This window comes from Pleurodeles waltl, chromosome 3_1, assembly GCF_031143425.1.
Source record: "Pleurodeles waltl isolate 20211129_DDA chromosome 3_1, aPleWal1.hap1.20221129, whole genome shotgun sequence".
Taxonomy (NCBI): domain Eukaryota; kingdom Metazoa; phylum Chordata; class Amphibia; order Caudata; family Salamandridae; genus Pleurodeles; species Pleurodeles waltl.
In genome coordinates, this window is record NC_090440.1 from 1,772,676,855 (window position 1) to 1,772,689,137 (window position 12,283).

At 47.2% G+C, this 12,283-nt stretch overlaps 1 protein-coding gene across 1 annotated transcript in view; it reads right to left on the reverse strand.

The window, feature by feature from the left end:
* Positions 1-10,350: 10,350 nt before the first annotated feature.
* Positions 10,351-12,283, reverse strand: part of ITGAV (integrin subunit alpha V) — a 447,435-nt gene continuing 445,502 nt past the window's right edge. Inside the window, exon 30 of the mRNA XM_069225776.1 lies at positions 10,351-11,519. Coding sequence (XP_069081877.1) covers positions 11,424-11,519 — 96 coding nt within the window. The 3' untranslated portion in view covers positions 10,351-11,423. The remainder of the gene's footprint in view (positions 11,520-12,283) is intronic.

Sequence of the window (12,283 nt, forward strand, 5' to 3'; positions counted from 1 at the left end):
GTGAATGCCATCCTGCTACAGCCACACAGAACACATCAATAATCAGAGGAATGGTCAGGTCCACTGTCTGACGTGTGTGTCATTGCAAGTATTGACATATAACTGATCTTCTGTTGTCCACATCCTCATCTTCTGCCTCCTCACTGTCCTCAGAGTCTGCGGCTGCCATAGGGGCATTTCCAATCTCCTCCTCCTGCAGATAAGGCACATGGCGTCTGAGGGCCAGGTTGTGCAACATGCAGCATGCCACTACTATCTGGCAGACCTTCTCGGTGAGTAGCTCAGGGATCCTCCAGTTAAATGGAGGCATCTGAACCTGCCCTTCAGGAGGCAGAAGGTCCTTTCAATAATTCTCCTGGTCCACCCATGTGCATCATTATAACGATTCTCAGCCTCTGTCCTGGCATTCCTCAGAGGGGTCAGGAGCCACGATAGGTTTGGGTAGCCAGAGTCACCTGCAAGTATTGAGGGACAAACATTAGCCTTACAAAATGGTATGGGGTCAACACCAGTAGGCATACACTGACATACATTGGGTGGGGCAGTCAGGTTCACCAATTAGCCACACCCTGTGCCTCTGTAGTTGTGCCATTGCATTTGGAATGCTGCTATTTCTCAGGATGAAGGCGTCATGCACTGACCCAGGATACTTGGCAGTGACGTAGGAGATGTACTGGTCAGCCAGGCACACCATTTGCACATTGAGTGAGTGGAAACTCTTCCGATTCCTGAACACCTGTTCGTTCTGGCGGGAGGGGGACAAACACAACTTGGGTACAGTCAATCGCACCAATAATATTGGTTATATGTCCCATTGCATAGAATCCTGCCATCACAGTTGCCAAATCTTCCATCTGGGGGAAAGCAATGTAGCTGCACCTGTGTTTCACCAGGGCAGCCAAAACCCTTGCCAGCACGATTGAGAACATTGGCTGTGACATTCCTGCTGCCAAGCCCACTGTCACTTGGAATGAACCAGTTGCCAGGAAATGGAGCACTGATAGAACCTGCACTACAGGGGGGATCCCCCTGGGATAACGGATAGCTGGTATCAGATCCAATTGAGCACACAACTCTGTGATTGTGGCCCTGTCCAGTCTATAGGTCAGCATTATATGCCTCTCCTCCATTGTAGCCAAGTCCACAAGGAGTGTGTAGACGGGAGCGTGTTTCGTCCTCAGTATCCAGATCCACAAGAGTGAGTAGGCTGTCACAATTTAAACAATGGAACCACCACCTCAGTGTACATAGAGCAGTAACGTGATGGGACATTGGAAATGGCAATGTATGTGCAAAATATGGAAATTACGCAGTTCTCGATTATCTGAATATTGTCCACCACCATAAAATGCCGCCTGTCCTGTATGTAGGGACAGGTGGAAGTGAGGTATCTCTGCCGGCGTTGCACGTCATGGCGGAAGGCCGTCTTGCACTGCCATGCTATTACTCATTGGATAACATGGGGCTCTATGGAGTACAGTGGCTAATGGGGATCACCGGCGGCGGTGACTGTGTACACCGCCGTGGACGTGACCGCCATTTTCTCCCCATAACCTCACTTGATTCCTGACTTTCAACAGGACAACACCTGCACTGCGTGTGCTGCTGTGCCCTGTGTCTGGATCCTGCCATGGCCCGTGTGACTGGGGAAAGGGCCCCTGCCTTTACTTTGGAGGAGTTGGAGCGTTTGGTGGATGGGGTCCTACCCCAGTATGAGCAGCTGTATGGGCCTCCAGACTAACAGGTGAGTACACCTTGGGCATGAGGCATGTGACAGGGTTGCATGGAGATATGTGTGCAAGCATCCTGTCATTTGGGGTGGGGGGGGTCGTATGTCTGGTGGTAGTGCACATGGTAGGCGCTGAGTAATGTGTGCGCCAATGAGGATGGAAGGGGATTTGTGGGCCATATGTGTGACAGGCTGGATTGTATGTGTAATGGTGTCCTTGTGTCTGTGTTGCCTCTGCAGGTCAGTGCCCATCAGAAGAAGGGATTGTGGAGTGCCATCACCAAGGACGGGCAGACCCTGGGCGTCTACAGCAGGCGGAGCACCCACTGTAGGAAGAGGTGGGAGGACCTGAGACGCTGGGCCCAGAAGACTGCGGAGGCCCAGGTCGGGATGGCCTCCCAACGAGGGTGGAGTGCCCATCGGAACTTGACCACCTGATGTCCCCCATACTGGCGGTGGCCAACCCAGACCTGGATGGGCGCTTGAGGGAATCACAACAGCCACAAGGGGGTGAGTACAGTGTGCGCTACAACTATGATTGGTAGGTGGCATGGGAACCTGGTGGTGGGTGTCATTTAGTTGGTGCCCATTAATGCCAGCATGATCCAGCTCAAGGGTAATGGGTGTATTGCAGGATCTAGTAACATAGCTAGGTTGCATTCCATGTCAGACAGGGCGTAGGGGTTCCCAGGAGGGGTACAGTTGGCGGTGTTTGGCTCTCATCTTCCTGTGGTACCTAGCCAATGGAATGCCAGTGCGATGCATGGGACACAATTCTGATCCCTGTGTGTGACAGTAATGTGTATGCTATCTGAGGTGTTGGTGCTGTAATTGACCCAGTGCTCCCTTTCTCTCCCCCCCCTTTTTTCTTCTGTCATCCTGTCCATGTGTGCATTAGCATCATCTGGCAGAGGAGTAGGAGCACCGGCAACAGAGGGAGCTGCATCCCACAGGACCCAGGAGGCAGAGTCCACCGACGCCGAGGGCACCAGTGGGACGGTGGGCGACGGGAGCACCACGGCAGAGACAGGAGGTAACAACACTGACTCTGATACCTCCTCCAATGGAAGCTCCCAGTTGGTGGCAGACACCTCTGGGACCACCCCAGCTACAGCTGCCACCCCCGTACCAGCAACGCCCTCCCAGTAGCCCCTCACCGAGTTGCCCGTGCCCGCTCACCCAGGGGGGTGGGCATCTCCTTCGCCCCAGGCACCTCAGGCCCTGCCCCAGTGAGCCCTGCTGCCCTCAGTGAGGAGGCTATTGACCTCCTGAGATCCATCTCTGTTGGGCAGTCAACCATTGTGAATGCCATCCAAGAGCTGGCATCCCAGATGCAGGAATACAATGCATTCCTGGAGGGCATTCAGTGTATTGGCGGCCTAACAGAGATCGTTCCAGGTTCTGGCCCCTCTCTGATGGCAGCCATTGTCCCTGTTCCTACCATCCCCCCTCCAACTACTACTTCCCAGTCCAAATTTCCTCAACACTAACCCATCTCATGCACACAAACCATCACACAAGAGTGGCACAGACAGAGGCATTACACTCCAAGCCACAAGCACTCACACAAACAGCAGACAGTTGCACACACAGCAACATCCACTGCCTCCACTGTCTCCCCCTACTCTTCCTCCTCCCCCTCACTATCACATCCGCACTCACAGCTGAATGCACTGCATCAACAGCCACCACCACCATCACCACACCAAGCAGCACACACACCTCACTTGCAGACACCTCCACAACATCCATCCATGCTTTCCGTGTCCTCTCCAACCCTGTTGGCCCCCCCCACTTCCTAAGAGACACAAACGCATGCACACAGACACCCAACAGCCATCCACCTCACATCAGCACACTGCCCATGCACCTGGACCCAAGTCCAGCAGATATACACCTCCAACAACCACTCCCTCAACCTCCACTCCCATCCCTCCTCCCTCATCTTGCCCCACCGTCCCTAAGAAGCTTTTCCGTGCCCAACTTGACCTCTTCCCTCCTCTGACCTGCCCGTAAGAGCAGGGTCCCAACAACCCAGCCCAGCACCTCTGCCAAACAGTCCACAGGGACAGTGGAGGCACCTCCTAGTCGTGGAGGCAAGACAGTGAAGGATCCCACTCCACCAGCCGGTGAAGGGAAGGATCCCACTCCACCAGCCAGGAGGGATAAGGTTCCCACTCAACCACCAATGACAGAAAAGGTTCCCACTCAACCACCAATGACTGAAGAGGTCCACCACCCAAGAGAGGGAAGGATCCCACTCCACCACCCAAGAGAGGGAAGGATCCTACTCCACCACCCAGGAAAGGGAAGGTTCATACTCCACCAACTAAGAGAGGCAAAAGCCCCCTCCCTCCCCCCAACAAGGTGCCCTCACCTCCAACAGAGCCTGACAGGGTCTCCCCTCCAACGACAGTGGGCAAGGAGCCATCACCTCCAACTGGGACACAGCAGCCCTCACCTACAGCAGAGGCTGGCAGGGTCTCCACTCAAATAGCAGTGGGCAAGGAGCCCTCAACCTCCAGCTGGGACACAGCAGCCCTCACCTCCAGCAGAGGCTGGCAGGGTTTCCCCAAACAGTGGGCAAGAAGCCCTCACCTCCAGCTGGGACACAGCAGCCCTCACCTCCAGCTGGGACACAGCAGCCCTCACCTCAGGCTGGGGCACAGCAGCCCTCACCTCAGGCTGGGGCACAGCAGCCCTCACCTCAGGCTGGGGCACAGCAGCCCTTACCCCCAGCAGAGGGCATGTAGGCCACCCCCAGGGACTGGTGTACAAGGTGCCCCCTCCAGAACCGGTAAGCAAGTTCCCCATCTCAGAGGCTGTGACCTTGCACTCCCTAGCAAAGAGAAATGGGCATGGAGCCCCCTCTAGAACCAGTGGGTAAGTTCCCCACTTCAGCTAAGGTGCCTCCCACCCCTTTCCCCCTGAGGTGCCTGGCCGTTCCCATCATGATGCCCCTGCACAGTGTAGTGCGGATTACGTCAGGGAATAAGTTGGGCCTTGGACTGTGCCCTGTGGCCATGTGGGCCTTTTGTACTTTGGACTGGCCATTGGCCTTTTCTGCACAGTGACTCATGTGTATCTTGTCACATGGACAATATGGTGGCTGCTTTCATCAAATTACACTATCAGTTCTGAATGACTGTAGCCCTTGCATTATTATGACGGGTGTCCTGTGGGACCGGTTTTGCTCTGCAGCTGGTTGTGTGCATTGTGTGGGTGTGGATGGTGTGTGTTGTGTATGTGTCACTTTCCTTTTCCTCCATCCCTCCCTCCCTTGTGTGCTAGGTGGCTGTACTTACTGTCGATGTTGGTGTTCCAGGTGGAGCACGGCGTAGAAGAGCATCGGGAAGACTTGAAGTTCCAGTTCAATGGCAGCGTTGATCTTCTCTATGAGTCTTTCGCCTTCTGTGTTATGTTACTGCCAGGCTTTTGATGGCGTTGGTACCGCCCCAGAAATCGTGGTGTTATTCTATGTCATAATATGGTGGGCGGTACCTTGTCTTCTGCCTGGCTATTGCTGGCTACCGCCGTGGTCAGTGGTGTTTACACCCTGGTGGTTGGTGTGGTACATTGGCTGACTATGGTAGTTATCACCGTCATGGTCATAATTTGGAGCTAATTACCACCAGTCTGTTGGTGGTATTACCGCAACTTTATCACTCACCACTAATATCATAATGACCACCATAGTCTACCAGATAAAGCATTACCAGAGATAAGTAACTTGCTCATCTGACAGAGACTTCTAGTTGCAAATTCCTTACCTTAGAATAGATACCCATTCAATACCATCCCCGGAGGTGGTCTGCAAACCGATTTCAGATGAGGAAGTTCTGCAGGACCGAATGGGAAAAATGCCCCTTACCGTCCAAGTAGTAGTGTTTGGTAACAGTGTGCAGGGAGGCCCATGTTACTGCTTGACAGATATTCATGACTGGAACTCCGAGTGCTAACGCAGAGATGGCAGCTTTGACTCTGATGGGATTAGTGCACAAACCCTCAGGGGGTTGTCTCTTGGCCAATGCGTAGCAGACTGTAATGCAGAGCACGAACCATTTGGAGATGTCCCTTAATTGCACAGCACAACTCTTCTTAGTTATGACATACCCCAAAGGGGCAGCCTGACTGGAGAATCAATTGCCACGCTCAGGAGCTCGGGATTTCAGACTCTCTATGCCCAATCCGGTGCCACAAGGATGATTTGGGGGTGGTCGTTCTTGATCTTCTTGAGAACTCTGGGCAGGAGTGGTATGGGCAGAAAGGTGTACAAGAGGCCTGAGCTCCACTCTAGATCAAAAGCGTCACTGAGCGAAAGCCATTATGAAAATTCCAGCATGCAAAACTGCTGACATTGTGCATTCTTGGCGAAGGCAAACAGATCTAACAAAGGCTCTTCCCACTGCTGAAAGAGACCCTGCACGACCTTTGGATGGAGACGCCATTTGTGATCCGCTAAGCATCTGGAGCTCATTTTGCCTGCCCTAGAGTTCAAAGAGCCTGCCAGGTTTTGAACCCCAAGGGAAATGCCCTGATGTTCTAGCCATGTCTAGAGATGCAGGGCTTTTTGACATAGGGCTGACAACCACACCTTGCCCTGTTTGTTGCAAAGCACATCCCCTTGATGGAAGGTAGGAAGGTCTTCAATGCCAGTTGAATCACTCGCAACTCCAGCAGATTGATGCGGAGTCCGGATTCCGCTCAAAACCAGAGTCCTCTGATCTCCACCTCTCCAGATGGCCACCCCATCCCAGCCGTGACGCATCTGTCACTACTGTGAAATTTGTTTGGACCATGTCAGAGAGATTCCCCTAATGCTGTGCCCATTGGAGTGTCACGTCCCACTGCAGACCACGCATATGCTGTGGGCAAGTTATACAAGCAGGATGCAGGAGGCCATGAGTCCCAACAGCCTCAGAGTGAGGCTCACCGAAATCCAGGTTAGAGGCTGAAACATTGGTATCATAGCCTAAATATCCCAGATTGCCGCTCGGGAGGATAAACCCGAAACTACACTGTGTCCAGAACAGCGCTGATGAAAGGGAGCATCTGAGAAGGAGTCAGGTGTGACTTTGGCGTGTTTATAGTGAACCCCAGCAAATGCAGGAGGTTCTCAGTAGTCTGGAAGTGGGAGACGACAGCCTGGGGCGAGCTGGCCTTCAACAGCCAGTTGTCGAGATAGGGGGAGGACTAACACCCCTAATCTCCGCAGATGAACAGTAACCATCGCCATCACCTTGGTGAACACCCGTGGGGTGCTGGTCAGGCCAAAAGAGAGCACGGTGAACTGAAAATTTTCGTGGGCGCCCATAATCGTAACGTAATGTCTCTGGGCAGGCAAAATGGGGATATGAAAACATGCATTCTGCAAGTCCAACACTACCATCCAGTCTCCTGGGTCCAAAGCAGATAGAACCTTAGCCAAAGTGAACATTGTGAATTTCTCCTTCTTGAGTAAGTAGTTGAAGGGCCGCAGGTCTAGGATACGATGAAGGCGTTCACCCCACTTCGGCACCAGTAAGTAGTGGAATAGCAACTACAACCTACTTCTGGCATCAGGACCCTCTCGAAGGTTCCACTGGCCAAGAGAGCTGCAACTTCCTTGCGAAGAAGAGAAAGATGATCATCCGTCAGCCTGTCTTGAGATGGTGGCATGGGGGGAAGATAAGTCAGGAAGGGGAGGGAATAGCCCTTTCGGACCAACTGAAAACCCACTTGACTGATGTTATGGACAGCCAGTGGGGCAGGCGATGACGGATCCAGCCACTAACTGGGTGCCAGTGATGGTATAAGGGCAGATTAGGAGGATTTGGAGGCTGTAGCTATGGTGGGGGTGGTGGGCTGACCCGACCTCTGGTTCCACCAGAATCAAACAGGAGAGGTAGAAGTATCAGGTTACCACTCACCTTCCCAACCAACAATCTTTTAATATCAACAGGAGTGTAAACACTTGTCCCAGTATTCACCAAGGAGTCCCTCTAGTTTCTTTTGAGAGACATTCACCTGCTATTTGCTACCACATGTATATTATTACTCTGGTGTACTCATAGCTAATAGCATCATCATGTTGTCTCCTCCATCCCCTAACCAAGGGGGTAGTTCCCACATAAGTCCAGGAAGCTATTAGGGATCCGTGAACAAAAATACTACAAAGTGCAGTGAAAGTGATCTAAAAATGACTCCATCACTCAGCTACAATCCATCTTTACTATGGCTGGAATAGGGTATACAGTAGCAGCTCCCTCCCCCCCCCAGCGCCTTGAGACCCTCACGGGTAGTAGTGCGCTCTACAAATACACTGATTGATTGTTTAAAAACAAATAAAATGTGATAGGGACAAATTATGTGTCCTTTACATATTTCAGGTCAGGTCGACATGTTTCAGCCCACTCTTGCCCAAAAGGGTCATAGGCTTTCATCAGGACCAAAGAATCTACAGATCCCAAAGTGCCCAGATGTGGGTTTTACCTTCCTGGACTGCTCAATCTACTGCCATGACTTTGCAAGCTCCGTACTCGTGGTGCCCAACTGCTCCTATGGCAAAGACATATACATAGAAGTCATATTGTTAATTAATATAATGTATTTCATATATAACAATTTCATGTTTTTTTCTAATTTGAAGGTGTTCATTCATACCTTACTTTGTGCAATACCCTAAATGTATTTACCTAATTCAAAAGAAAATTAACATAAAAATAAAAACAAGGATAAAAAGGAGACAATTCCTCTCTATTTGTATGGCAGTCCCCCCCACCCCCCCTGAATTCAAAGATGACCTCCTTTATTTATTCAACACACACAATTATCTCCCATATCACCTACCTTATTCAGAGAATCAATTACTCCTTCTGTTTTTTTACAGAGTCACATCTCTTAATGTTTTACATCACTATAAAGGCAAGCAGATATGAACATCATTAATCTGCTCATATTTATCATAGCATTTGCCTAAACCTTCCTCTATTAATCAGCTTTCCATAAAATAATTTCGAATAGATGGGCATTATCACAATGTGGAAACCTTCCTTGCATCGGATGCCCATGCTAGCAGCAGGTTACAGAAAAAATACAGTAAAAAAACAGTCATTAAGGTTATTCCGTACTCACTTACATATAATCGCCTCAACTGTTGCATTGACTTATAAAGATGTTATAAATCTTTCCTAACGCTAAAGTACTCTGCCCATTCTATTCCCAAAGGACTCCTGGGTGAAACAACCACTACACAGTCAAATGCTGCTGTTTAAAAGCACCAAAGTTTGACTTTGGAAGTACCCAAGCACTAATATGTGGTAAATTGCCTCTGTGTCATTTCAACAAGCAGGCCAAACCCACTCATGAAGTTGGGACTCTCTCCTCTCCGTGCCCTAGTTATGATAATTACAATCATATAACTTTTCAAGGTTGCCCTTTTGCACACTAAAATATGTTTATTTTATCTCCTAAAACTCTAAATTTAACTTCCAAAAATCAGCAATTATATAACACAGAGAGGATTGAAGAGGGCAACACAGTTAAGTGACTTCTACATTCTAACAACTATTAAAACATGCTCTGAATAGAAAACTAACCATGATTTATGGCTCATTCCTCATTCTTATCTTACAGAGGTAATTTCTTCTGTTGTTTTGGAGTTGTTTTTGGAATGAGGACTGAGCATTGCAGGTGGCACGGATGATGTCTGTTTGTTGTGACAAGCAGTAAGTGTAGAAAAGTCTGGACTGTCACCAATGGAGCCTCAAGAGCAGCTGAGCTGTTGCACTGAATACTTACTGTAAACGCCTCAGAGATACCCCGTGCCGGAAAACCAAATAGGCAAAGTAAGCACAGGCCTATGGGCCCCACGACAATAAATCAAAATAATATTGATTTGATCTTGAAAGAAAATTTCAATCAAGCTTTCTTAAATTGTTTCCAAAAGATAGAAAAAATGAATCAACCCAAAGAAATGAAAATTTTACATTAAAGATTCTATAGAGAAAAAAACGGTATTAATGCAATATACCCATTAGCAACTTAAAGTACATAAACCATAGACATCAGATTCACATAACAGTTTGTCTCTTAAAAGCTCATCTTCTGTTAGCTTGAAAAACAATTTGGTGCTAACTACGAACGTGTAATGTTTAGCTTTGTGTAATAAAATTGGTTTACTATAATTGTTGGTTGGTAAAATTAAAAACGTATTAGGAGATAATTTTCGGGGGGGGGGGGCGAAATTTCGACTGCCAAGGGGCCTCTACAGGTTTGAATCCGGCACTGCAGATACATGTGGAAGTCCTACATAAAAGCTGTTGAGTCTTGAAGATATAAAGAGTGGCTTGTAAGGAGTAGTTAAGTGGAAAAATTAATGTGGTACTAAATTAGTCTTGCTAATTAGCTTCAGACTAAAATTACCCAGCAACACAAACATAAATGATCGGAGAAGGAGGCTGGGTTAATAACAGTGGACCTAGGAAAGAGCATTGCGACTCTGCAGTGTTGACTGCAAACATCAGATGCAAGCAGGTTGATGTTACTTGTTCAACGTTTGACTTCTAAAAACACATTCATTTCTGTTTTTGACAAGTCATAGTCGTGTAGAAAAGGGGACAAATTGACAAACAGACAAAAGATTTTCAGTTAATAGAATTTTATAGTTCATGTTAAACCATCACAATCGCTCAATGCACTTCTTGCTTAAATAACGTAGGTGGTGTTGTGCACAACAACACAACAAAACAATGGGCTAAAAACCTACTGCGATTTTTAAGGTCCAATATCCATACAGTAGTTGTCATCGCCGTGAGCACATACCGCAAGTATATATGCCCGTAGGGTGGGAGGCCAAACAAGCTGGTTCATCCTTTTAAAAATGGAGTCCAGTATCAATTGTAGAATAGCAGGCATGTTCACCTACCCTCACACAGCTAGCCGATGCACGTGCTACGAATGGAGAATAGAAAGCGAGCCAAAAGTGCTTCGGATTTCATTTTAAAAAAGTGATTTAAGCAGCAATGTTCATATTATATAGTGGTTTTGGAGCAGGCACACTCAGATTGTCTTTTTTTTTTTTTTTAACTCAGCTTGCACGAAAACATTTATGGTGATGTTTCTAAAAGTTTATGAACTATACTTCTACAATAAAACCAGTCCCACAAATATTAAACATTTCAGCTAGGTGGATCTGAAGTTAGGGAATGCAAGATGGAAACAGTAATTTAATACTGCAATTCATACAATGCAAAACAAATGAAAAATAAAAACAACCCACAGATAAAAATAGCCACACAATTTACTGAGAGTGCAAAAAGAAGGGTGCGGCTGTGTTCATCAACAGAAAGAGAATCCTATCTGGAAAAACAGCAGACTTCTTGTGGCTCAGAATCCCAATAGTGATATCAACTACTGTCTTTAACACTGTTTGCCAAGTCAATGGCTATAGTTTTATAGGGTGAAAGGTTTCGTAAAACAAATGAATTATAAACTAAATTGCATAGACTCTTTTGTGTTCTAAACCATCTCAGTATAGATACATCAGTTAAAAAAACAACTGCATTAGAAAAAGATTGATTGATCAGAAAATGTTGGAACTGTTATCCCCAGTACCAATCAACAGTGCTCTTTATAAGCGTCAGCGGCTCATATAAAAAAATGAAAGCTTTGAAACTAAGGAAGGCAGTGTCAGTAGTAGACTCTTAAATGTTCTTCAAGCATCTGTTGTCCCTTCGCCATTTTCATGGGGTTGAAGCTGCTCCCTTTCCTGTTCTTCTTGTGGTGGTCTCACACGTTTAAAGAAGCCAAACTAAAATAACAAAGTAACAATTAGCATGTGGAAGAGATGTTGCGCTTCTGTATTCAGGATGTGACAAATAAAAAAATTGGAAAAACAGAAGCAAGACAGCCGAGATATTAAGGTGCTCACAGTTATTTGTACACTATCAACATCCCCAATAATTGTTTTAGTTAATACTGTTTGAAAAATACAAAGATACATAAAGAATATCAGAGTATAAAGAAAAATAAACTAAAACAGGGACAAAAGGAAGAAAACAGAGAAGCAATATAATTGAAACCCAAATACTTTTGTGCACCTTTGTGCATATCAAAATACGTGATAACAATAAACTCTGAAATGTGAACTTCATGCCATTTGTTTCTTTTTTTTTAAGTGACCAATGATATGTGCTTGAGGTTTAACACGGAAAGCCTGTGTCTGGAGGGTACCAGCTTAAGGGAATATATAATTTTCAGGATCAGGAGGCAGAGAGAGGAATGTGCCACCCATATATCCTCTCACACAACAATCACACTGAACTATACAGTGGAACAAAATATTGGTGATGCATCCAGTTCTTTTGGAAGAGGTCCTCTTGCAGAATAACTGAATATATCCCAATGGTTTCTTGTTTGATTGCCCATAAGCCAGTCAATAAAAGTTGACATCTGCTTGATAGTTTAGTGTGATTATTGATGAGGATACATCCCATCTCTTTTCAAAGTGAAGTAGAGTTTCAGTACCAAATACCATCATTGTAAAACGCCATAGGCCAGTGTACAGTCGCAAAG